This window comes from Triticum dicoccoides, chromosome 3A (genome assembly GCF_002162155.2).
Source record: "Triticum dicoccoides isolate Atlit2015 ecotype Zavitan chromosome 3A, WEW_v2.0, whole genome shotgun sequence".
NCBI lineage: Eukaryota > Viridiplantae > Streptophyta > Magnoliopsida > Poales > Poaceae > Triticum > Triticum dicoccoides.
Window position 1 is genome coordinate 156,818,670 of NC_041384.1, and position 23,055 is coordinate 156,841,724.

General features: G+C 44.2%; 2 protein-coding genes across 3 annotated transcripts; both read left to right on the forward strand.

Annotated features, from left to right (window-relative positions):
• The first annotated feature begins 2,007 nt into the window (after positions 1-2,007).
• LOC119267690 (VAN3-binding protein-like) lies at positions 2,008-4,089 on the forward strand. Its single transcript, XM_037549123.1, has 4 exons — positions 2,008-2,407; positions 2,524-3,493; positions 3,576-3,683; positions 3,778-4,089. The coding sequence occupies exons 2-4, from the start codon at positions 2,527-2,529 to the stop codon at positions 3,999-4,001; spliced, it is 1,299 nt and encodes a 432-aa protein (XP_037405020.1). The 5' UTR covers positions 2,008-2,407; positions 2,524-2,526; the 3' UTR covers positions 4,002-4,089.
• A 90-nt stretch (positions 4,090-4,179) lies between these two features.
• On the forward strand, positions 4,180-9,694 carry LOC119267689 (activating signal cointegrator 1 complex subunit 1-like). Of its 2 annotated transcripts, XM_037549121.1 has the most exons (14): positions 4,180-4,346; positions 4,520-4,583; positions 4,904-5,045; positions 5,449-5,579; positions 5,712-5,749; positions 5,835-5,914; positions 6,013-6,080; positions 6,825-7,092; positions 7,855-7,967; positions 8,046-8,111; positions 8,391-8,481; positions 8,675-8,742; positions 9,189-9,226; positions 9,315-9,694. In XM_037549121.1, the coding sequence occupies exons 1-14, from the start codon at positions 4,321-4,323 to the stop codon at positions 9,499-9,501; spliced, it is 1,380 nt and encodes a 459-aa protein (XP_037405018.1). In that variant the 5' UTR covers positions 4,180-4,320; the 3' UTR covers positions 9,502-9,694. The 2 variants fall into 2 exon arrangements, with proteins under 2 accessions (XP_037405018.1, XP_037405019.1); XM_037549122.1 differs by lacking the exon at positions 4,520-4,583 and having other exon boundaries at positions 4,227-4,346.
• The last annotated feature ends 13,361 nt before the right edge of the window (positions 9,695-23,055 follow it).

Consider the following 23,055-nt stretch of genomic DNA (forward strand, 5'->3'; position numbering starts at 1 on the left):
CCCAGACAATGCAGGCAGGAGGTAAAGCTCCAACTCTCGCATGTTTGCTGAAAAGCTACAAGTGCTGTTCAGGTTAAAGTTGGTAGTAAATCAAATACTAGCATAGGTTCTAGTCGAAAGTTGAAACGTGCAATGCCAAACCCAAACATTTCTGTTCCTCAAGTTGCAGGCACTCCTATCATCCCATATACAGATCTACTTGCCTCGATATCATGGAGACTAGCCGAACTCTGTTCTCTCTGTTGCCGCCAACGGTTTTTGGATAATACACACGTAAGGATAGATACCATCACCCGATTATAGATCCTTTCTAAAGAGGCACACTACGTCGATGATTCAATCCCTTCTCGTTTAACCATGTTTCTTTTGTATGCAATATAGCATGATCAGTGCAAATTTTCAGACGAAACCTCACCTCTGTGTAGATTGGGCATGTAGCATGGAGTTTGCTGTTAATCCCAGTCCCTAGATTAGTATGGTGAGAGAGGTTCAGGTGGCAGATCATGATAACATAACTTATCATCAAGATCAGAAACGCTCTTCCCGCCATGTTTCTCATCAAAATGTTGGGAGTTAGACCCGAGTATCTCTCCTATATTTTCATGCCTACGAACCAAATAGATGGCTATATAACCAACAACCCCCAAATCCTCTTTCGTTTCTCAAGCAAATAAGATGTGGCTTTTACACAAATTACTAGAAGTCCATGGGTCAGGTGAAGTCCATGGGTCAGGGGTTTTTTACCACGAAATCTGTTTATGAGTGGTTAGAAAAAGATTTGTCAGGACCTGACTACAAGTTGATCTGGAAAGCTAGGATTCCTTTGAAAATTAAAATCTTCCTCTGGCAGCTGTTTCAGAATGCCATCCCTACTAGGGACAACTTGCGGAAAAGGAACTGGCCCGGGAACCCAACATGTTCATTTTGCCATGATATTGAATCTGCGGATCATCTTTTCTTTGGGTGTGTGTTTGCTCGGTCTGTTTGGGGGGCGATTGGGTCAGCCCTGGGAGCATCCTGCACTCCTAAAACCATTTGGCAAAGTTGGGCATGGCTCTATAAATATCTTCCTGGTGGTAAAAAGCATTACATGACTATTGTTGCTGCTGTCTGTTGGGGCATTTGGTGCACTCGTAACAGGGTAACGTTTGACAAATGTATCATTCGCTCCCCGTTGGAGGCTGTTTTCACTGCATGCTCTTTTTTGATGTATTGGTCAGGTCTGCTGAAAGGGATCGACAAGGAAAACGTCCAGGCTGGAGTGCAGAAGATGGTGCGCGCGGCTGCTTCGTTGGCGGATCGTTCTGCTACCAGGGGGAGGCTCATGCTGGGAAATGGTGCTTGAAGTTGTTCTGCCCAGTAGACTTAGAAGTTTGTGATCTCACTGGGGTTTGATGCCCGCTGAGATGTTCGGTGGTTCCTTTTGGTGGTGGTGTCCCGTACTTGGCTTCCTGGTTTCGTGGGATGTTCGTTTCGTGCTGTTCGCTTTGAGGATGGGATGGTTGGTGTCAACAGGTTTTTGCCCCGTGGTGGATGACTCATTTTAGAGTCATTTGTTGCGGGTTTCCTGTTGATGCTCCAACTCGCTCTCCCCTTTCGGTCTCCTTTTGCTTAGTCGTTTTCTAGTAGCCCAATGGGCGATGGCTGTAAAAACTACTGAGACTGCTGTATTTCCGTTAAGCAATTAATGGAAAGGGGTGTGAGCCCGGTTGGAAAAAAAAAAGGTGTATCCACTTTCTAAAACTAGCAACATATTTCTAAGTTAATGAAAAATTATCAGTCTTCAATGTATTTTGTGTATGTGTCTAAGCCATACTCCGATATTTCTCAAGAAAAAGAACTTATAATATGACATGCAGCATATCAGTGTGGATATTCTGTCAACTAAGTGACCACTCACACACCTAGCTTAGTTCTCTATCCTGCTCAAACGTTAATGTGAAATGTGAGATCAAAACAACACTTGTGCTCTCATTCCAAATATCAACAGACACCAGGGGCTCCACAAGAGAGCAGATTGCCAAAAGAAACTCTACTCTGCCGCAGTGCTGCCAAAAGCAACATTTTGAGCACTTTTATGGAGGCTTTAGTTAGCACCCACTATCAGCATGAGCCCCTCTAAGCACTGTTAAGTAACAGCACTTCATCACGCTTTGTCTTTTCCTGGCTTCCATATATGGGACAAGCCTGACAGTGTCATCCGTGTGTGCTTGACTGAACTCTCAATTGCTTATGTCAGATAGTGAGTACTCTGCCGGTCAAGCTCACTCTCAGCTCTAAGTTGTGTATCTCAGTTGCTTATGTCAGACAGTTAATACTCCAAGTTGTGTATCTAGTTGGTACTAATTGAGCTTTGTCCTAGCATCAAGCTCACTCTCAGCTCTACTCTGCCGCCGATCTCTCGTTTGTACGTGCCCAAAATTCATGTGATTCAAAATTTTAATCTGTGGAATGTTCGAACATGTTGTTGACTTTGTGTAATTTTGTTCAGTACGAGTAACATTTACCTCCTGACTCTCTCAGGCAATGGAGGAATGCCTTGATCAGCAGCAGCAGAAGAAGAGCAGCAATGGTCAGCTCCAGAGGCTCGAGGGCATCGAGGAGGAAGGCGGCCCGGCCCCGGCGGAGAAGTGGCCTCCGACGACGGTGCGGGCGCCGGAGACCCCGACGGAGACCATGGAGTTCCTCGCAAGGTCCTGGAGCCTTTCGGCCGCGGAGATATCCAAGGCGCTCAAGGTCCTGAGCAGCAAGGGCGTCTGCGACATCCCCGACGTGGGCGTCGTCGCGGGCGCAGGTAAAGAGCAGAGGTCGCCGCCGCCGCCAGTTGACGCGGCAATGGCGGTGTCGCAGGCAGGCGACGGCGGTGTGGGAGGAGGAGTGACGAGCCCGCCGTTCTCTCCCAGGGCCGGTAGCATGGACGCGCAGCTCCTCCGAGCCACCGCCGCCGCGGGGAGGGCAGGGGGCGGCAAGACGACGATGGGCGCGTGGATCAAGGAGCAGAAGGAGAAGAAGCGCGCCGAGGCCCGGTCCCGCAACGCGCAGGCCTACGCGGCGACGTCCGTGGCCGGGGTGGCGGCGGCGGTGGCCGCGCTGGTCGCCGGCGCGGTGTTCTCGTCCTCACCCGCCCCTCCTCCTCCTCCCCCCGCCACGAGGGGCGACGGCGGGGCGAAGACGGCGGCGGCCATCGCGTCGGCGGCGGCGCTGGTGGCGTCGCACTGCGTGGAGATGGCGCAGGCGATGGGCGCGAGCCACGACCAGATCCTGGGGTCGATCCAGTCGGCCGTGAACGCGCAGGCGAGCGGCGACATCATGGCGCTGACCGCCGGCGCGGCGACGGCGCTGCGCGGGGCCGCCATGCTGCGGGCCAGGCTCCACAAGGAGATCCAGGCCACCGCCCTGCCCGGGGACGCCGGCAGGGCGGCCCCGGAGCGGGACATCTCGCCGCTCATCTTCGTGTCCAGAGGCGGCGAGCTGCTCAAGCGCACGAGGCAGGGTACGTCATACTACTTCAATCCGTGCATGATCGTTGGACAAAAATCCAGAGAGCTGACATGACATGCACGTATGTGTTGCAGGGATACTCCACTGGAAGCTTGTGACGGCGTACATAGACCCCAACTTCCAGGTGATCATCAAGATGAAGAGCGCGCACATGGCGGGCACGTTCATCAAGACCAAGAAGTGTAAGCAGCACTCTTTCTGAATCCACTTCAGTAGTAGTACATGTATCACAGTCTCTAATATAACTCTGTACGTACGTCCTGGATTTTGTTTCAGGTGTTGTGGTGGGCGTCCGGGCGGAGGTGGCGGCGTGGGCGGGGAGGGAGGTGGAGGAGGGGGGCCGGCGGAGGGGCTACTTCGGGGTGCGGACGGAGGAGCGGGTGATCGAGTTCGAGTGCCGGAGCAGGCAGGAGCAGCACAGGTGGGTGCAGGGCATCACCGAGATGCTCAACCGCCGCGACAACATGAACATGAACATCACCCACCTTGTTGTAAACTAAATCAGTCGAATGCCATGGAACTCAGTCGGTGCTATTCTGGTTTCGTGTGATCGATCACATCTGCATGTATGTATATACTTGTGATTCAGTATTCTGCTGTTGCTGAACTGAACGAGCTCTGGTCTGGTCTGGATGCGACTAGTGTTCTGTGAAGGCCACGAATCCCCCGACTCCTCACCCTGTCTAGTATAGCCGGGGAAGGGCACTCTCCTCTGTTTTTCCCTCCCAAGTCCCAGCAACGAGGGCACGGGCACTCGCCGGCGCCGCCGCCGCCGCCGCCGCAGCGCGTCATCCTCTTCCTCTCCCTCCTCCGCGTGTCATGTTCGCGCACGGCTCTCTCGCGAGGTACCAGTCCCATTGCAATTTGTTTCCTACTCCGTCTCCTATTAGAATAGAAAATCTCTATAAACACGAGAACGACATGGCTACCGTAGCCGAATCGTTCTACTCTACCGCTACCGGTAATCCCCCGGCGTCCTAATACCACGCCCCGCCCCGCCCCCTTTTCTGCTTGCTAGGTTTAGCCAGCTTGCTCGAAGGCCCCTGCGCGCCGCTGGCTCCCCGCTCCGCTGCTGCCTTCAGGTACTAATACGATTCTCGATGCTAAGCTTCTGTGAGATTTTCTTTCCCTTGTGTTATGGCTTGTTAATCGAGAGGAAAGTAGCTAGGTTTCAGCTGCTGCGCGAGATGCAATCGGCAGGAATGTTACAACCTTTCCCCTTCCCTTTGGGGTCTCTTAGATTAGATTTCTCGACCAGAAATTGACTGCCAGGATGAATTTAATTTCGGTCCATGAATTCAGTGTTAACATACCTAGTTACCCAGTAGGCCAGTACAGTACACTGTTTTTTTTTTTTTGAGGGAGCGGTACAATGTTCATATGTTAGTGCTTTGACTTGCAGGGATCAGTTGGTCCAAATAATTTGCCCTCCTCTGCCATGGAACAGGGGCAGGGAGCTACAAACAATGCGCCGAAACATAGGAAAACAGATTCACCTGTGCAGAGATGGAGGCCAGTCTCAACACAAGCATCTTCCCCAAAAGGTTTTTGCTACTTATTTCCCACCAATCACTGATGAAATTTACTGGCATTCTTGAAGATTATTGTGATGCTGCATATTGCTAGCCAGATGATTGACTTGGTATGGATGTCAATCTAGGAGCTCAACCCTTGGTACAAGCTTCTCTTGGATTTGTCTGCTTACCCCTGCCATTGTGTAGTTATTACTTCTTTGGTGACTGCAAGACCATCAATAAATTCCGAGTTGATGCTCAAAGCTTAGAAATTAATTTTAGAACCCGGTTTGCGCTAGTTAGTTACTTACCCTTTGCCCTTATGATTTGTCTCTTTCTTTCTTTCTTAATTCAATCCCTTTCGCATTTTAATTTAGTGTGTGCCGAGTTGTGGTGTCATTTTAGAATGATCTTATATTTCCACATGATACAGCTCACCTTGATGACCTATCCAATTCCGCAAGGAAGCAAACGGTGGGGACTTCCATCAGTGATAGTGAGAATTTGGCATCGGATGAAAACACTATGGAGGTAATGGGAGAAAAATATCCCTCTTCTGTTGAGGTATGCTACACAGATTGCTTCAACCATTTTGTTTTCAGCCAAGCTCTTTTTTACCCCTTCAGGCTCGATATGTGTGTCATCTTTGTAAGCAGTCTCCAAATACTGTTCACAGATTCAATTGTTCTTTTCCAGGTAGATGTTCCTCTAATGCGTTTTCTCAAAGGAAAAGGGTATTGATCTCATACTTGCAATTATTTATTGCGGATAATGCTTGACCTTCATCTGTTAGTGTAATTTGTATTCTTTGGTGTTTAGTGGATCTGTGCAGAAGCAGATTGAACAGGAGACTGGAGTTAAAATCATTTTCCCATCTGCAAAGGAGGAAACACTTGTTGGTAAAAATATCCCCATCTTTCTTTCTGAAATTATGTTCAATAAGGTAGCTATTATTAGTTATTTTCAGAGCTAAATAAGTTATTTTTTTAAAATACAGCCCTCGAAGGCAAAAGTGCTGAAAGTATTAGAAAAGCATCAGAGAGGATTTCAAAGATCCTTGAAGAGGTAGATATCCAACGCACTACTTTGACAGATGATTACTGTATGCTTAGGTCTTTACTGAATCACTGGCACTGTATGTGTTTATCTTTGCTGCCATACTGTTGAAGTATCATAACTGGTTATAGTTTGGTTTCACTTTCCATCTTCATCTGGTTCATCACACTAAAATTCTTATCGATACCTTGCATTATCTATTTACGCAAATCACAAGGCAGCTTACTTAACAGATATAAGTTCATTGAGTTAAAACTAACTTGGCGACTCTGTAATGTATCAAAGTGCATGTGCAGAATGCTAGAATCACATAGCTCCTATATCTGTTGCAGAAGTGCCAGTGTGAGTCACCAAACACATCTTATAAAAGTGACATTGTTACTGTATTTTTTTTCTCGGAAAGGAGATATAAGCCCTGGCCTTTGCATCAAGCGATGCACACATCCATTTATTATTGTTGTTGCTGTCATCATCTGCCTTACATAGAGTTCGCAACATCAATACCAGAAGGAATATTTGTATGATTGTCTGCTCATTTACTTTCCAAATTTTGTGAAAGTACCTCATTGGGGTAATTGAAGTGTCCATCACGAGGACATGTTTTTTACATTTGTCGTGTTCCTTATTTATTTCGTCGAGACCACTGGGTTGGCCATGAAACCCTCGCTTTAACTTTAGTGTCAGACTTCTTAATCTCTCTAGCTGAGTGCGGCCCTATAATGAATTTGTGCCCGTATGTTTTACATGATTCAGGCTGTTCAAAGTCCAATGCTAGATTACTCGCATTTCATATCACTTCCGTTGGCCATCCACCCGGCTCTTGTCGAGAAGCTAAATAACTTCCAGAGGTCGATCCTCGGGGCGTCTGCATCTAATGTGGATAGTGATAAGGATGAAAGCCTAAGCGAAGGTTCTATGGAAGAAATTGATGAAGCAGCGAACCCTAGTGTTTCAGTCAAGCTGCCAGTCAAAGAAGAAATTTCTGTCATAGTGAAAATGGATAATAAGGGCTCCCAACCAGGTCTAAAGCTTTGCTCATTTTGTTTTTCAAGTGTAGCATGTTCCTTCTTTGAGTTCTATAACAGTCAATACTATCAACTTATGTTCTTGATAAGTAGGAATGGTCAATAGAACATACGTTACCTCGTTGCAGATTGAAGAAGAATGACCTAAATGGCCTATATATAATATGAAATTCTGTGACACTCCATGTTTGGGGATATGAAATTGTGGAACAGCAAAAGAAGAAACAAATATAGCCATTTTTCCCTAGTTAATTACAACATACTAAGCAATCAATATAGAGGTCCATTGTGTTTACGACGAAAGCAAGATGTCAATATGTGATGTCATTTTAGCTTAATGTTGGTATCAAGTATACTTTATGAATTTATGTGTCTGAGGTTGTTTTGTTTATATTGACTGCCATGCCACACTTTTTGTTTTGATCCTGATAGCTTATTAGCTCCAAAGTGTGATGCTGATGTCAGGAAACCTAGCAGCTCACTGTTTTATAATGAGATGCTGCAGAAGCTTAGGCAAATTGAAAAAAGGGAAGATATTAGAAATATAATATAATTTAAGTTAAAAGTTCTGGAATTCTGAAAAAAAAGTGCAACTAGTAGAAATATCTAGAAACTGTGCTATTTTGTACTCTTATTATTATTATGTACTAGTGCTACACTGGTGACGCTACATGTTATTAGTATTGTTCTATGTATTTCGAAATTACAATGTTATGTGTATATTCAGGCATTGAACTGCTCTTTTTAATCATCTGCAGAGTTCGGCATTGACAAGTCGATATTCATAAAACCCAAAACGTTTCACCTAACGGTTCTTATGTTGAAGTTGTGGAACAAGGATCGTATTGCTCAGGCTTCTGAAGTCCTCCAGGTATTATCATTTCTGATATGATACGATTTTATTGGATGGCAATATGAAGAAATTTAATTCACTTCCTTTTCAATGCAGTCAATATCTTCCCAGGTAAATGAAGCTTTGGAAAACCGACCTATCTCTATACGACTTAAGGGTCTGGTAAGTTTCCTTTAGAGCCAGAAATATTTTGTCATCGAATACTTGCCTTTTGTATCTGGATCGGAATTTGATTTATAGATGACTAGTTAGCGTGTTAAGTCCGAGCCAAAGAACAAAGCATTTCATACTACTTTCTAGAGCACTGCACCACAGCACTCTATATGGTTTCATGAATAGGAAAGCGACGTCTGAAACACAATATTACATTCAAGTATGAATTGTTTTTGGATACTTCTGCATTTTCTGGGGATTCACATCACCTTAATGCTACAATTTCAGACATGCATGAAAGGCTCACCAGCTAGGGCCCGTGTTGTATATGCTCCAGTACTTGAAATTGGTGGAGAAGGGCGCCTTGTTCGAGCTTGCAGTATCCTTTGGAATGTTATATAGCTAATAAGCAATATGCATGTAGTATGTATTGTCAGATCTTTTAAATTTCCTCAGTAGCAGTTTGCGCATTACCTACCATTGTCAGTAACTCAGCATTCACTATTACTATCATAGAATTGAGCTATATTTCTGGGATGTGGGATGTTGTTCCTTTACTTCTCTTCCATCAGAGGTAATAACTGACGCCTTCGTCAAGTCAGGCCTGGTTCTTGAAAGGGATGCCAAACAAGAATTGAGGGTGAGTACAGCTGTATAACTGGAATTAATTTTCTATCACTCTCTGCCAATTTACTATACATTTGACAGCATATATAAATAAGCTGATGATCAGTTATTCAGATTTTGGTCGTAAATTTTGTCCACCAAAACTTACTGAAATTCCCTTACATGTGTGTCATTGTGTGACATCACATCGAACATTCTATGGTGAAATTGATGATCAGTCTTTTACGCCAAGATGTTCTATCCTGATCAATTTAGGATGTCAGCTGGTCACTTCTATGGTGTCAGAGTCAGTTTGAGTGTTCTGGGATAAATGTTACACGCATTACAGTTAGCTTCTGTTGCATCTCTGTTTGCTTAAATAATTGTTGATATTTTTATGTATCCGTTATTTATTAATAAATCGAATAATCCTTTATGTGATTCTTGGTGCTAAAATTGCCTTTTGTTTTCAAACCGCAGTTGCATGCAACCATAATGAATGTGCGCCACAGGAAGAGGTGAGAGCAACAAACCATTGTCCGGCATCCTGTGTGATGTTCTGTCCATATACAGTTTGTCTCACCTTGTCCACATCCTTTACTGCAGCAAGAAATCGAACCGAAGAAACGATTCGTTCGATGCTCGGGCTATATTCAGACAATACGGGGAACAGGATTGGGGCGAGTACCCAGTACCGGCAGTGCACCTATCGCAGAGGTTCAAGTTCGACGAGGGTGGATACTACCATTGCTGCTGCTCGATTCCCTTGCCTGAGGTGGCTCAGACGGAGTGAGCTCCGTGTGTTTTCAACACAATGCAGTATTGAATCTCAATGTAAGATCAATGATATAGGATTTAGATGTGCAATACTTATGGCACATCTAGATGTGCTTTAGCAAAACTGTTTATGTATTGCTTGGGCCTCGTGGGCATATTTATAGGAGTTCAATGACCAATTTGAAGTACAAAACAAGGCAGGACAAATCTTAGTCTATCTTATGTTTCCTAATGAATCAATATACTCAACAAGAACACCAAAACTAGTTATACTTGGGAATATCAGCATCCCAAAGCAATTTGAAAAAACGGATAAAGGGAAACGTAAGGGGAAGCTAATTGGAATTTTTGAACGGAAATCACTTGAACTCGATTGCTCACCTCCTCATGTGCATCCACAAGTCACAACCAACCAAACTACATTCCAATCAGCAGGAATGCCGTCACGTAGTAGCCCATGCACGGTCACTCACTACAGCGCCGCCGCGATCGCCAGCCACAGCTCCGCGCACAGCGCCGCCCAAGACCTAGGCAGACGGCGCACAGCAGGCCGCACCAGCGTCGAGACCACGTCGCCGAGTAGCACAGCGCCTCGCCAGCCAGACCGCCCCAAATCGCTGAGCACCACGCCGCCGTCTCCCGTATTCTTCGCCGCCGATACTCTGGAACCGTTCGCAGCCTTTCTTTTTTCTCAAGAAAAAGAAAAGTGGGGTAGCCGGGAACGTGGGGTAGCTTCGAGCCTACCATGAACGTAAATTACATACATACCGATGTAATTTTACAGCGTTCTTTTTCCGAAACGGAGGCAAAAGATTTGCCTCATCTATATTAAATAAAAAGAGGATAGAGTTTGTTATAAGGACACATTTTTACACGGCATGGAAGATTACTCACATAAAATAATGTTCTTTAATTTTTTTAGCTCCGGCGGTGATTCAAAGGTTTGCCTCGCAGATGATGTTGTTTAGCAAGATTGGTGGTGGAGCACTCTTGTTCCGGAAAACACGGGCAATCCGCTCGTTCCAAATGGTCCATGACACGAGCATGGTTAGAGAGGCCATGGCCTTCCTGTTGGGGACTCCGGCGCCGTCCTATTTATCCACCATTCCTTGACCGAACTCTCAAGATGCCACATAGAGGTGTCCATATGATGAAGCCCAAATTTTGTAATGACCAAGTTCCATAGCCTGATGGTGAAGCGGCATTTGAAGAAAAGATGCGGTCCACTTTCTTGCTCTCGCTTGCAAAGGGTGCAAAGATCACAATTTGGTCATCCACGTTTTTGTAGTCTATCCGAAGTCCAAATTCTGTTTTGGATAGCCAACCAAGCGAAGAATTTAGCCTTTGGTGGCGCCGAAGTTTTCCAAACCATTTGGTCCATGGGAGAGAGAACCAAGCCAAGGAATTGGCCTTTGTAGGCGGAGACCGCAGTGTAGTGCCCGCTTGTCGTATGCTTCCACACAATAGTATCTTCCGAGAGTGCATCCAGATGCACATCATTCACAAGTGCCCATAGGGTGAAGATTTGTCGGATGTGTTCAACGGAGACAACCGTGGAGGTGTTGATCTTGAGGATCCATGTATTATTCTGTAGGGCCTCCCGCACCTTCCAATTCTTCCTTGAGGAGGCCGCAAAGACGAGCGGGGCAACATCCTTAGGCTTGCACCCATGGAGCCAGGGAGAATCCCAAAAAGGCGTTTTAGCGCCGTTCCCCATGGTGATGGTCGTGGACGCGTAGAAGAAGTCAAGATCCTCCTCATTACATGGATTTCCCAAGCCCACCCACAACTTTGTGGTGCCGTCCATTCAAACCATGGCCATCTCAAGCGCAAGGCCCGCGCGAATTTATCGGTGTTGAGAACCCCTAGGCCGCCATATTCGCACGGGCGGCAAACCATCTCCCAGTTTACCTTGCACTTGGCGCCCGTCGTCTTATCCGATCCCGACCAAAGGAAAGCCCGCTCCAGTTTGTTGATATTATGAAGAATGCCCGACGGTATGACCAATGATGTGATGAAATAGACCGCTTGCAAGGTGGTGACAGACTTAACAAGGGTTGTTCGTCCAATGGTGATGATGTTTTGCCCCTCATATGTCACCAACTTGCCCGCAATCTTGTCCTCAAGAAATTGCAAATCCACCTTCTTAAGCTGCCAGACGGACAATGGATGGCCCAAGTATCTTATGGGGAAGGACGCCCTGTTAGCCGGCAATCCTTGCAGAGTGTGCTCCAGGTTTAGGTGATTGCATCGAATGGGCACAACCGAGCTCTTGTGAAAATTGGTGCATAGTCCGGTGACCTCCCCGAGTCCGCGCAAAATGGCTGAGAGGTTGTCAATATCTTTTTTGATTGGAGCCATGAAAACAACCGCATCGTCTGCATAGAGTGAAGTTCGCACCATGATCCCTCTCCCATGAATTTTGTGGAGTAGTCCTTTTTGGGTTGTCAGCTCCAGTAGTTGTTGGAGTGTGCCAATTGCAATGACAAAAAGGAGTGGGGACAGGGGGTCCCCCTGTCGAAGGCCCCTACCGTGCTTGATGGGGTTGCCAGCCACCCCATTTAACAGAATGCTAGAAGATGATGTGCAAAGAAGAGCCGTAATCCAACCCCGAAACTTGGGGGGAAACCCCCTCCACTAAAGGAGGTCGAGGATGTATTCCCATCTGACCGAGTCAAAGGCTTTGCGTATATCTAGTTTGAACAGGAGAGACAGAGTCCTGCATTTGTGTAACCTACGGGCCAAATTCCGGACACACATGAAATTATCGTGGATGCTTCTGCTCTTGATGAATGCACTTTGGGCATTGGAGACCAAGTTGTTCATGTGCAGGGTAAGACGGATGGAAAGAATTTTTGCGATAATCTTGGCGACGACATGAATGAGACTAATGGGCCTGTAGTCGGCAATCCCCTCTGCGCCCTCTTTCTTGGGCAACAACACTACATTTGCGGAGTTGAGCCAATGGAGACTAGATGTGTGAAGGGAGTCAAACTGGTGTATCACCCTCATCATGTCGAACTTAATGACGTCCCAACACTTCTTTAAAAAAGATCCCTAAAGCCGTCCGGCCCGGGCGCCTTGTCACTTGGCACTTTTCTTTCGGTGGATGCTACAAATAAGCCGATTTATTTGTGTAGTTTTAAGTCGCCTCCATAGCCGTCCGATCGGACGCGTCCCTACCATCCGATCTAGATAGAAACTCGGCCAGGAGTGGCCGTTGCCACCGACAAACCGTTGCAACGAGGCTCATGCTGCAACGCAACAAAGGTGAAATAGACCGCACCTCACCTGGCCCCAGCAGATTGCGGGTGGCGACGGCTGCCGCTCCCCCACCCCCAGCGGCCCCTCCGACGCCGCTCCGCCGCCAAAACTCAACATCTGCAGGACATCCGGCTGTGCCCCGTCACCCCGAATCATCGCAGCGCGTCTCCTTCATCCCTGCATCGACCCCGATGGCGCAACATAACTACAGGGATATGCTCGCCTCCGTCCCAGCTCCAACCTCCCATGGATCTGCTGCATCCAGGTGGACGGATCCAACTCCGGCGAGCTACGAAGCACCTGCAGCGAGCAGCTACTGAAATCCGCCGGTGTTCTTCCCAGAAAAACCACCATCTGCTGTCAATTCCTCTGCAAATTGGGTAAGTTCCTTAGAAAACCCCTAGCCCACATGCTTGTATTATTTATTGCAATGGAGCTTCAGTTAGTAATTTGACTGTCGATGGAGCTTTAGTTAGTAATGGAGCTTCAGTATATTGTCGATGAAAAAAATTCAGAAAGAAGTTTCAGAAAAGTTCAGTTTCGTTAGTATTATGTTTCCAGTGGTGCATTTGAAAAAAAATCAAAAACAAAATTGTAGGCTGCTGCAAAAAATACCAAAAGTTCAAAAAGTTTAGTTGCATTAACTTAATTCCTTATGCAAAAAATAAAGAAGTTCAGAAAACTTTAGTTTTCATTGCCTTGATGTTTACAGTGGTGCAGTAGACTGAGATTGTTGTTGTTGAAAAATTCAGAAACCATTGTTTCCATTATGAAGTGTTGAACTGAAAAATTGTGCATGATTGCTTCTTGCTTCTTTCTTCTTCTGTTTAAATGGTAATTACTAACTGCTATAATTGAGCATTTACAATACTGTTGCATAGAAGAAAAATGGTACTAGTACTAAAATCCCTGATGTATTGACTTCTGTTGGACATTTAGGGTGCTGGTGAAGAGACAGGAGGTGAGGAGAGCTATGCACAACCACATGTTGCAACAAATGGAGGAATGAAATCAGATGCCGGGCACAACTCAACCGCTGCAATGTATGATGATGATCAAGAGGATGATGATATTTCATCTCAGCCGCTTATGCCCTATGTTGGCATGGAATTTGACTCTATTGATGATGCCAAAGAATTTTACAATGAATATGCATTCAAGATGGGCTTTGGCACACACATTTGCGCTTCTAAAAAAAGCCAAAAGAGAGGTCCTCCGACACTTATCAAGAAGGTTTTCCAGTGTGTGCATGCAGGGAAGCCGGAAAGTAAAGGGGACAGTAGCACTGCTTGTGAAGGGATCTCAATGGGAGGAGCATCGTCTAGCAAACAGAATTGGTTTGAAATGGATGTCGGCAACAAGTGTCAAAAGAATCGGCTGCTGCAACATGATTGCAAAGCTCACCTGATTGTTGGGATCAAAGGCTATAAATGGGCTGTATCACATTTTGTTGCAGAGCATATGCACCCTCTAATGCCATAGCCGGAGCTTGTACGCTACTACTGCTCACACCGCAAAATTCTGGAAGAAGATAAGGATCTCATAATGACTATGCATGATGTAAACTTCTCAACTTCATTGTGCATGGGAATGCTTGGAAGGGTGTGTGGCGGAGACCGCGGGATACTACCATATGTCAAGAGGGATGTTTCAAACTTTCAGTCCAAGCTGCGACAAAACCTAAACCTCTGAGACATGGATTTCACAATTCAGTACTTTGAGAGGCAAGCTGAGAACCCTCAATTCTACTATGCAAAAACAGTTGACAAGGAGACCAACTCTGTCACAGGACTCTTTTGGGTGGATGGGAGGACAAGGGCATTGTACCCCAAGCACAAAGATTGTATCTTCTTTGATACAACATTTTGCACAAATCGATACAACATGCCGTTCGCTCCGATTGTTGGAGTGAACAACCACTTGCAAACGGTGTTGCTGGGTTATGCATTGCTGCCAAACGAACAGATTGAAACTTTCAAGTGGGTGTTTCAACATTGTTTGCTTGCGATGAAAAATGAACACCCATTGAACATTTATGACCGACCAGGACAAGGCCATGGAAACTGCCATATCTCAAGTGCTGCCCAACACGGTGCATAGATGCTGCAAATGGCACGTCCAACGAAAAGCGCGTGAGAAGTTGGGCAGGATAATGAGTAGGGATGAGGTTTTTGAGCAAGCTTTCTACACATGCATCAACGATCTTGACACGGTTGATGAATTTGAAGAGAATTGGCAGCACATGATACATTGCTTCGACTTGGTTGACAATAGGCATCTATGCAACATGTGGAAGACTCGTCAAACCTAGGCTCCAACATTCTTCCGAAAGTGTTTTTTGAAGGAAATATGCCCTAGAGGCAATAATAAAGTTGTTATTTATATTTCCTTATATCACGATAAATGTTTATTATTCATGCTAGATTGTATTGACCGGAAACTTAGTACATGTGTGAATACATAAACAAACAGAGTGTCCCTAGTATGCCTCTACTTGACTAGTTCGTTAATAAAAGATGGTTAAGTTTCCTAGCCATAGACATGTGTTGTCATTTGATGAGCGGGGTCACATCATTAGAGAATGATGTGATGGACAAGACCCATCCATTAGCTTAGCATTATGATCGTTTAGTTTATTGCTATTGCTTTCTTCATAACTTATACATGTTCCTATGACTATGAGATTATGCAACTCCCAAATACCGGAGGAACACTTAGTGTGCTATAAAACGTCACAACATAACTGGGTGATTATAAAGATGCTCTATAGGTGTCTCCGATGGTGTTTGTTGAGTTGGCATAGATCGAGATTAGGATTTGTCACTTCGATTGTCGGAGAGGTATCTCTGGGCCCTCTCGGTAATGTACATCACTATAAGCCTTGCAAGCAATGTGACTAATGAGTTAGTTACGGGATGATACATTATGGAACGAGTAAAGAGACTTGTCGGCAACGAGATTGAACTAGGTATGATGATACCGACGATCGAATCCCGGGCAAGTAACATACCGATGACAAAGGGAACAACGTATGTTGTTATGCGGTTTGGCCGATAAATATCTTCATAGAATATGTAGGAGCCAATATGAGAATCCAGGTTTTGCTATTGGTTATTGACCGGAGATGTGTCTCAGTCATGTCTACATAGTTCTCAAACCCATAGGGTCCGCACGCTTAACGTTCGATGACGAATTGTATTATATGAGTTATGTGATTTGGTGACTGAATGTTGTTAGGAGTCCCGAATGAGATCACGGACATGACGAGGAGTCTCTAAATGGTCGATAGGTAAATATTCATATATAGTACGATAGTATTCGGACACCGGAAGTGTTCTGGGGGTACCGGGTACGTATCGGGTCACCGGAAGGGGTTCCGGGCAACCCCCGACAAAGATATGGGCCTTATTGGGCCAAGGGCAGGACATACCAGACCCTAGTGGGCTGATGCACCCCATATATGCCAAATAGGAGGATAAGGAAGGCGGGGAAGAGAGAAAGGAAAGATGAGGATTCGGCCTCCCCTTCCCTTCTCTCCCGCCTCTCTTTTCTTCCCCCTCCAACACTTTTGGAAGGGGGGCGGGGAGGCCGAATTGGACAAGGCCCCCAAGTAGGATTCCTCCTACTTGGGCGTGCCCTTGCTGCTTCCCTCCCCCTCCCACCTATATATACGTGGGGAGGGGGCGCCTAGAACACACAACAAACATTTTTAGTCATGTGCGGCGCCCCCCTCCACAGTTATGCCTCCGGTCATATTCACGTAGTGCTTAGGCGAAGCCCTGCGCGGATTACTTCACCATCACCGTCACCACATCGTCGTGTTGACGGAACTATCCCTCGTCACTTTGCTGGATCAAGAGTTCGAGGGACGTCATTGAGTTGAACGCGTGCTGAACGCGGAGGTGCCGTACGTTTGGTACTTGGATCGGTTGGATCGCGAAGACGTTCGACTACATCAACCGCGTTACTAAACGCTTCTGCTTTCGGTCTATGAGGGTACATGGACACACTCTCCCCGCTCGTTTCTATGCTTCTCCTAGATAGATCTTGCGTGATCGTAGGAATTTTTTTGAAACACTGCGTTCCCCAACATTTTCCCCCTTTACAAGCACTACGGGGAGGTGATACGTCTCCAACGTATCTATAATTTTTGATTGTTCCATGCTATTATATTATCAACCTTGGATCTTTTATATGCATTTATATGCTATTTTATATGATTTTTGGGACTAACCTATTAACCTAGAGCCCAGTGCCAGTTTCTGTTTTTCCTTGTTTTAGAGTATCGTAGAAAAGGAAAATCAAACGGAGTCCAATTGACCTGAAACTTCACGGAACTTATTTTTGGACCATAAGAAGCCCACGGAGTATCGGAGTTGGACTAGGAGAGTCCCGGGATGCCCACGAGGGTGGGGGGCGCGCCCCCCTGCCTCGTGGACAGCCCGGAGGTCCACCGACGTACTTTTTCCTCCCATATATACCCATATACCCTAAAAACTTCGGGGAGCACAATAGATCGGGAGTTCCGCCGCCAGAAGCCTCCATATCCACCGAAAACCAATCTAGACCCGTTCCGGCACCCTGCCGGAGGGGGAATCCCTCTCCGGTGGCCATCATCATCAACCCGGCACTCTCCATGACGAGGAGGGAGTAGTTCTACCTCAGGGCTGAGGTATGTACCAGTAGCTATGTGTTTGATCTCTCTCTCTCTCTCTCATGTTCTTGAGGTGGTACGATCTTGATGTATCACGAGCTTTGCTATTATAGTTGGATCTTATGATGTTTATCCCCCTCTACTCTCTTGTAATGGATTGAGTTTTTCCCTTTGAAGTTATCTTATCGGATCGAGTCTTTAAGGATTTGAGAACACTTGATGTATGTCTTGCGTGGGATACCCGTGGTGACAATGGGGTATTCTATTGATCGACTTGATGTATGTTTTGGTTATCAACTTGCGGGTTCCGCCCATGAACCTATGCATAGGGGTTGGCACACGTTTTCCTCTTGACTCTTCGGTAGAAACTTTGGGGCACTCTTTGAAGTACTTTGTGTTGGTTTGAATAGATGAATCTGAAATTGTGTGATGCATATCGTATAATCATACCCACGTATACTTGAGGTGACAATGGAGTATCTAGGTGACATTAGGATTTTGGTTGATTTGTGTATTAAGGTGTTATTCTAGTACGAACTCTATGATAGATTGAACGGAAAGAATAGCTTCATGTTATTTTACTACGGACTCTTGAATAGGTCGATCAGAAAGGATAACTTTGAGGTGGTTTCGTACCCTACCATAATCTCTTCGTTTGTTCTCCGCTATTAGTGACTTTGGAGTGACTCTTTGTTGCATGTTGAGGGATAGTTATATGATCCAATAATATTATTACTGTTGAGAGAACTTGCACTAGTGAAAGTATGAACCCTAGGCCTTGTTTCAACGCATTGCAATACCGTTTGTGCTCACTTTTATCATTAGTTACCTTGCTGTTTTTTTATTTTCAGATTACAAAAACCTTTATCTACCATCCATATACCACTTGTATCACCATCTCTTTGCTGAACTAGTGCACCTATACAATTTACCATTGTATTGGGTGTGTTGGGGACACAAGAGACTCTTTGTTTTTTGGTTGCAGGGTTGCTTGAGAGAGACCATCTTCATCCTACGCCTCCTACGGATTGATAAACCTTAGGTCATCCACTTGAGGGAAATTTGCTACTGTCCTACAAACCTCTGCACTTGGAGGCTCAACAACGTCTACAGGAAGAAGGTTGTGTAGTAGACATCAAGCTCTTTTCTGGCGCCCTTGCCGGGGAGGTTAGCGCTTGAAGGTATATTTTTAGGTCTTGCAATCAAATCTTTTTGTTTCTTCTTTTAGCACTAGTTATGTTTATAAAAGAAAACTACAAAAAAATATGGAATTGAGTTTGCCTCATACGCTTCATCTTTTTAATATCTTTCGCGAGTATGATGGAAAGGAAAATTGTGCCAAAGTGTTAGAAGAAGAATGCATTATAATGTTTGGCACTAAATCTTTGAATGATGAGCATGATTGCGATGTTGTTAGTATGAATTCCTTGAATATGTATGATGCTAATGATATACAAAGCCACAAGCTTGGGGATGCTATGTTTGATGAATATGATATTTTTTGTCCCCCATGTTTTGATGAGCAAATTTATTATGATGAAAGCATGCCTCCTATTTATGATGATTATATTGATGAAAGTGGTTTCAGAGAGGTCATGACTTTATTTAATGATGAATCCACTATTTCGGAAGAGGTTCCAATTGATTATGAGAACAGAGTTGCTATCTATGATGATTATTGTGATGACATGTATGCTTTAAAGAATAATTATATCCATGAAACTTGTCATCATGATTTTAGTTTTCAATTGGATTATGCCTCACATGATAATTATTTTCTTGAGTTTACTCCCACTATTATTCATGAGAAGAATTTTGCATATGTGGAGAGTAATAAAAATTCTATGCCTGTAGATCATGAAAAGAATGATTTAGGTGCTGGTTGTATTGTTGAATTCATTCATGATGCTACTGAAAATTATTATGAGGGAGGGATATATGCTTGTAGGAGTTGCAATAATATCAAGTTTCCTCTCTATGTGCTTAAAATCTTGAAGTTTTGCTTGCTTTACCTTCCTATGCAAGTTGATTCTTGTTCCCACAAGTTTTTTGATCACAAAATACCTATGCATAGGAAGAGGGTTAGACTTAAATGTGCTAGCATATTCTTCATGATGCTCTCTCTATGTTTCAATTCTTATGTCTTATGTGAGCATCGTTGAAATCATCATGCCTAGCTAGGGGCGTTAAACGATAGCGCTTGTTGGGAGGCAACCCAATTTTATTTTAGCTCCTTGCTTTTTGTTCCTGTTTAGTAATAAATAATTCATCTAGCCTATGTTTATATGTGGTTTTATGCTTTTAATTAGTGTTTGTGCCAAGTAGAACCTTTGGGAAGACTTGAGGAAAGTCTTTGTGATCATGCTGTAAAAAACAGAAACTTTAGCGCTCACGAGATTTGCTGCCATTTTTTATTGGAGAGTGATATTTAGTTAATTATTTTTGCAGATGATTAATAGATAAATTACTCACGTCCAGAAATTTATTTTATAATTTTTGGGGTTCCAGAAGTATACGTTTGATCCAGATTATTATAGACTATTCTGTTTTGACAGATTCTGTTTTCTATGTGTTGTTTGCTTATTTTGATGAATCTATGAGTAGTATCGGAGGGTATGAACCATAGATAAGTTGGAATACAGTGGGTTTAACACCAATATAAATCAAGAATGAGTTCATTACAGTACCTTTAAGTGGTGTTTTGTTTTCTTTCGCTAACGGAGCTCACGAGATTTTCTATTTTGAGTTTTGTGTTGTGAAGTTTTCAAGTTTTGGGTAAAGATTCGATGGACTATGGAATTAGGAGCGGCAAGAGCCTAAGCTTGGGTATGCCCAAGGCACCCCAAGGTAATATTCAAGGACAACCAAGAGCCTAAGCTTGGGGATGCCCCGGAAGGCATCCCCTTTTTCGTCTTCGTTCATCGATAACTTTACTTGGAGCTATATTTTTATTCACCACATGATATGTGTTTTGCTTGGAGCGTCATTTTATTTTATTTTGTTTTGCTTTCTGTTTGAATAAAATACCAAGATCTGAAATTCTTAAATGTTAGAGAGTCTTCATATAGTTGCATAATTATTCGACTACTCATTGACCTTCACTTATATCTTTTGGAGTAGTTTGTCATTTGCTCTAGTGCTTCACTTATATCCTTTTAGAGCACGGTGGTGGTTTTATTTTATAGAAATAGATGAACTCTCATGCTTCACTTATATCATTTTGAGAGTCTCTAAACAGCATGGTAGTTTGCTTTGGTTATGAATTTAGTCCTAATATGATGGGCATCCAAGAGGGATATAATAAAAAACTTTCATATAAAGTGCATTGAATACTATGAGAAGTTTGATACTTGATGATTTTTTTGAGATATGAAGATGGTGATATTAGAGTCATGCTAGTTGAGTAGTTGTGAATTTGATAAATACTTGTGTTAAAGTTTGTGATTCCTGTAGCATGCACGTATGGTGAACCGTTATGTGATGAAGTCGGAGCATGATTTATTTATTGATTGTCTTCCATATGAGTGGCGGTCGGGGACGAGCGATGGTCTTTTCCTACCAATCTATCCCCCTAGGAACATGTGTGTAGTACTTTGTTTCGATAACTAATAGATTTTTGCAATAAGTATGTGAGTTCTTTATGACTAATGTTGAGTCCATGGATTATACGCGCTCTCACCCTTCCACCATTGCTAGCCTCTCTAGTACCGCGCAACTTTCGCCGGCACCATAAACCCACCATATATCTTCCTCAAAACAACCACCATACCTACCTATTATGGCATTTCCATAGCCATTCCGAGATATATTGCCATGCAACTTTCCACCGTTCCGTTATTATGACACGCTTCATCATTGTCATATTGCTTTGCATGATCATGTAGTTGACATCGTATTTGTGGCAAAGCCACCGTACATAATTCCTCCATACATGTCACTCATGTATCATTGCATATCCCGGTACACCGCCGGAGGCATTCATATAGAGTCATATTTTGTTCTAAGTATCGAGTTGTAATTCTTGAGTTGTAAGTAAATAGAAGTGTGATGATCATCATTATTAGAGCATTGTCCCAGTGAGGAAAGGATGATGGAGACTATGATTCCCCCATAAGTCGGGATGAGACTTCGGATGAAAAAAAAGAGAAAAAAAGAGGCCATAAAAAAAGAGAAAAGGCCCAAATAAAAAAATAAAAATAAAAAATGAGAGAAAAAGAGAGAAGGGGCAATGCTACTATCCTTTTACCACACTTGTGCTTCAAAGTAGCACCATGATCTTCATGATAGAGAGTCTCCTATGTTGTCACTTTCATATACTAGTGGGAATCTTTCATTATAGAACTTGGCTTGTATATTCCAATGATGGGCTTCCTCAAAATGCCCTAGGTCTTCGTGAGCAAGCGAGTTGGATGCACACCCACTAGTTTCTTTTGTTGAGCTTTCATACATTTATAGCTCTAGTGCATCCGTTGCATGGCAATCCCTACTCACTCACATTGATATCTATTGCTGGGCATCTCCATAGCCCGTGGATACGCCTAGTTGATGTGAGACTATCTTCTCCTTTTTGTCTTCTCCACAACCACCATTCTATTCCACCTATAGTGCTATGTCCATGGCTCACGCTCATGTATGGCGTGAAGATTGAAAAGGTTTGAGAACATCAAAAGTATGAAACAATTGCTTGGCTTGTCATCGGGGTTGTGCATGATTTAAATATTTTGTGTGGTGAAGATAGATCATAGCCAGACTATATGATTTTGTAGGGATAGCTTTCTTTGGCCATGTTATTTTGAGAAGACATGATTACTTGGTTAGTATGCTTGAAGTATTATTATTTTTATGTCAATATTAAACTTTTGTCTTGAATCTTATGGATCTGAATATTCTTGCCACAATAAAGAGAACTACATGGATAAATATGTTAGGTAGCATTCCACATCAAAAATTCTGTTTTTATCATTTACCTACTCAAGGACGAGCTGGAATTAAGCTTGGGGATGCTGATACGTCTCCAACGTATCTATAATTTTTGATTGTTCCATGCTATTATATTATCAACCTTGGATGTTTTATATGCATTTATATGCTATTTTATATGATTTTTGGGACTAACCTATTAACCTAGAGCCCAGTCCCAGTTTCTGCTTTTTCCTTGTTTTAGAGTATCGTAGAAAAGGAAAATCAAACGGAGTCCAATTGACCTGAAACTTCACGGAACTTATTTTTGGACCAGAAGAAGCCCACGGCGTATCGGAGTTCGACCAGGAGAGACCCGGGCTGCCCACGAGAGTGGGGGGCGCACCCCCTGCCTCGTGGACAGCCCGGAGGTCCACCGACGTACTTCTTCCTCCCATATATACTCATATACCCTAAAAACTTCGGGGAGCACAATGGATCGGGAGTTCCACCGCCAGAAGCCTCCGTAGCCATGGAAAACCAATCTAGACCCATTCCGGCACCCTGTCGGAAAGGGAATCCCTCTCCGGTGGCCATCATCATCATCCCGGCGCTCTCCATGACGAGGAGGGAGTAGTTCTCCCTCGGGGTTGAGGGTATGTACCAATAGCTATGTGTTTGATCTCTCTCTCTCTCTCGTGTTCTTGAGGTGGTACGATCTTGATGTATCGCGAGCTTTTCTATTATAGTTGG

Coding starts and splice junctions, on each gene's coding strand:
- LOC119267689 (XM_037549121.1), top strand. CDS start 4,321: ATGTTCGCGCACGGCTCTCTCGCGAG. Junction 8,112..8,390: donor CTATACGACTTAAGGGTCTG/GTAAGTTTCCTT, acceptor CTACAATTTCAG/ACATGCATGAAAGGCTCACC. Junction 8,482..8,674: donor GCGCCTTGTTCGAGCTTGCA/GTATCCTTTGGA, acceptor CTCTTCCATCAG/AGGTAATAACTGACGCCTTC.
- LOC119267690 (XM_037549123.1), top strand. CDS start 2,527: ATGGAGGAATGCCTTGATCAGCAGCAGCAGAAGAAGAGCAGCAATGGT. Junction 3,494..3,575: donor GCTCAAGCGCACGAGGCAGG/GTACGTCATACT, acceptor TATGTGTTGCAG/GGATACTCCACTGGAAGCTT. Junction 3,684..3,777: donor GTTCATCAAGACCAAGAAGT/GTAAGCAGCACT, acceptor ATTTTGTTTCAG/GTGTTGTGGTGGGCGTCCGG.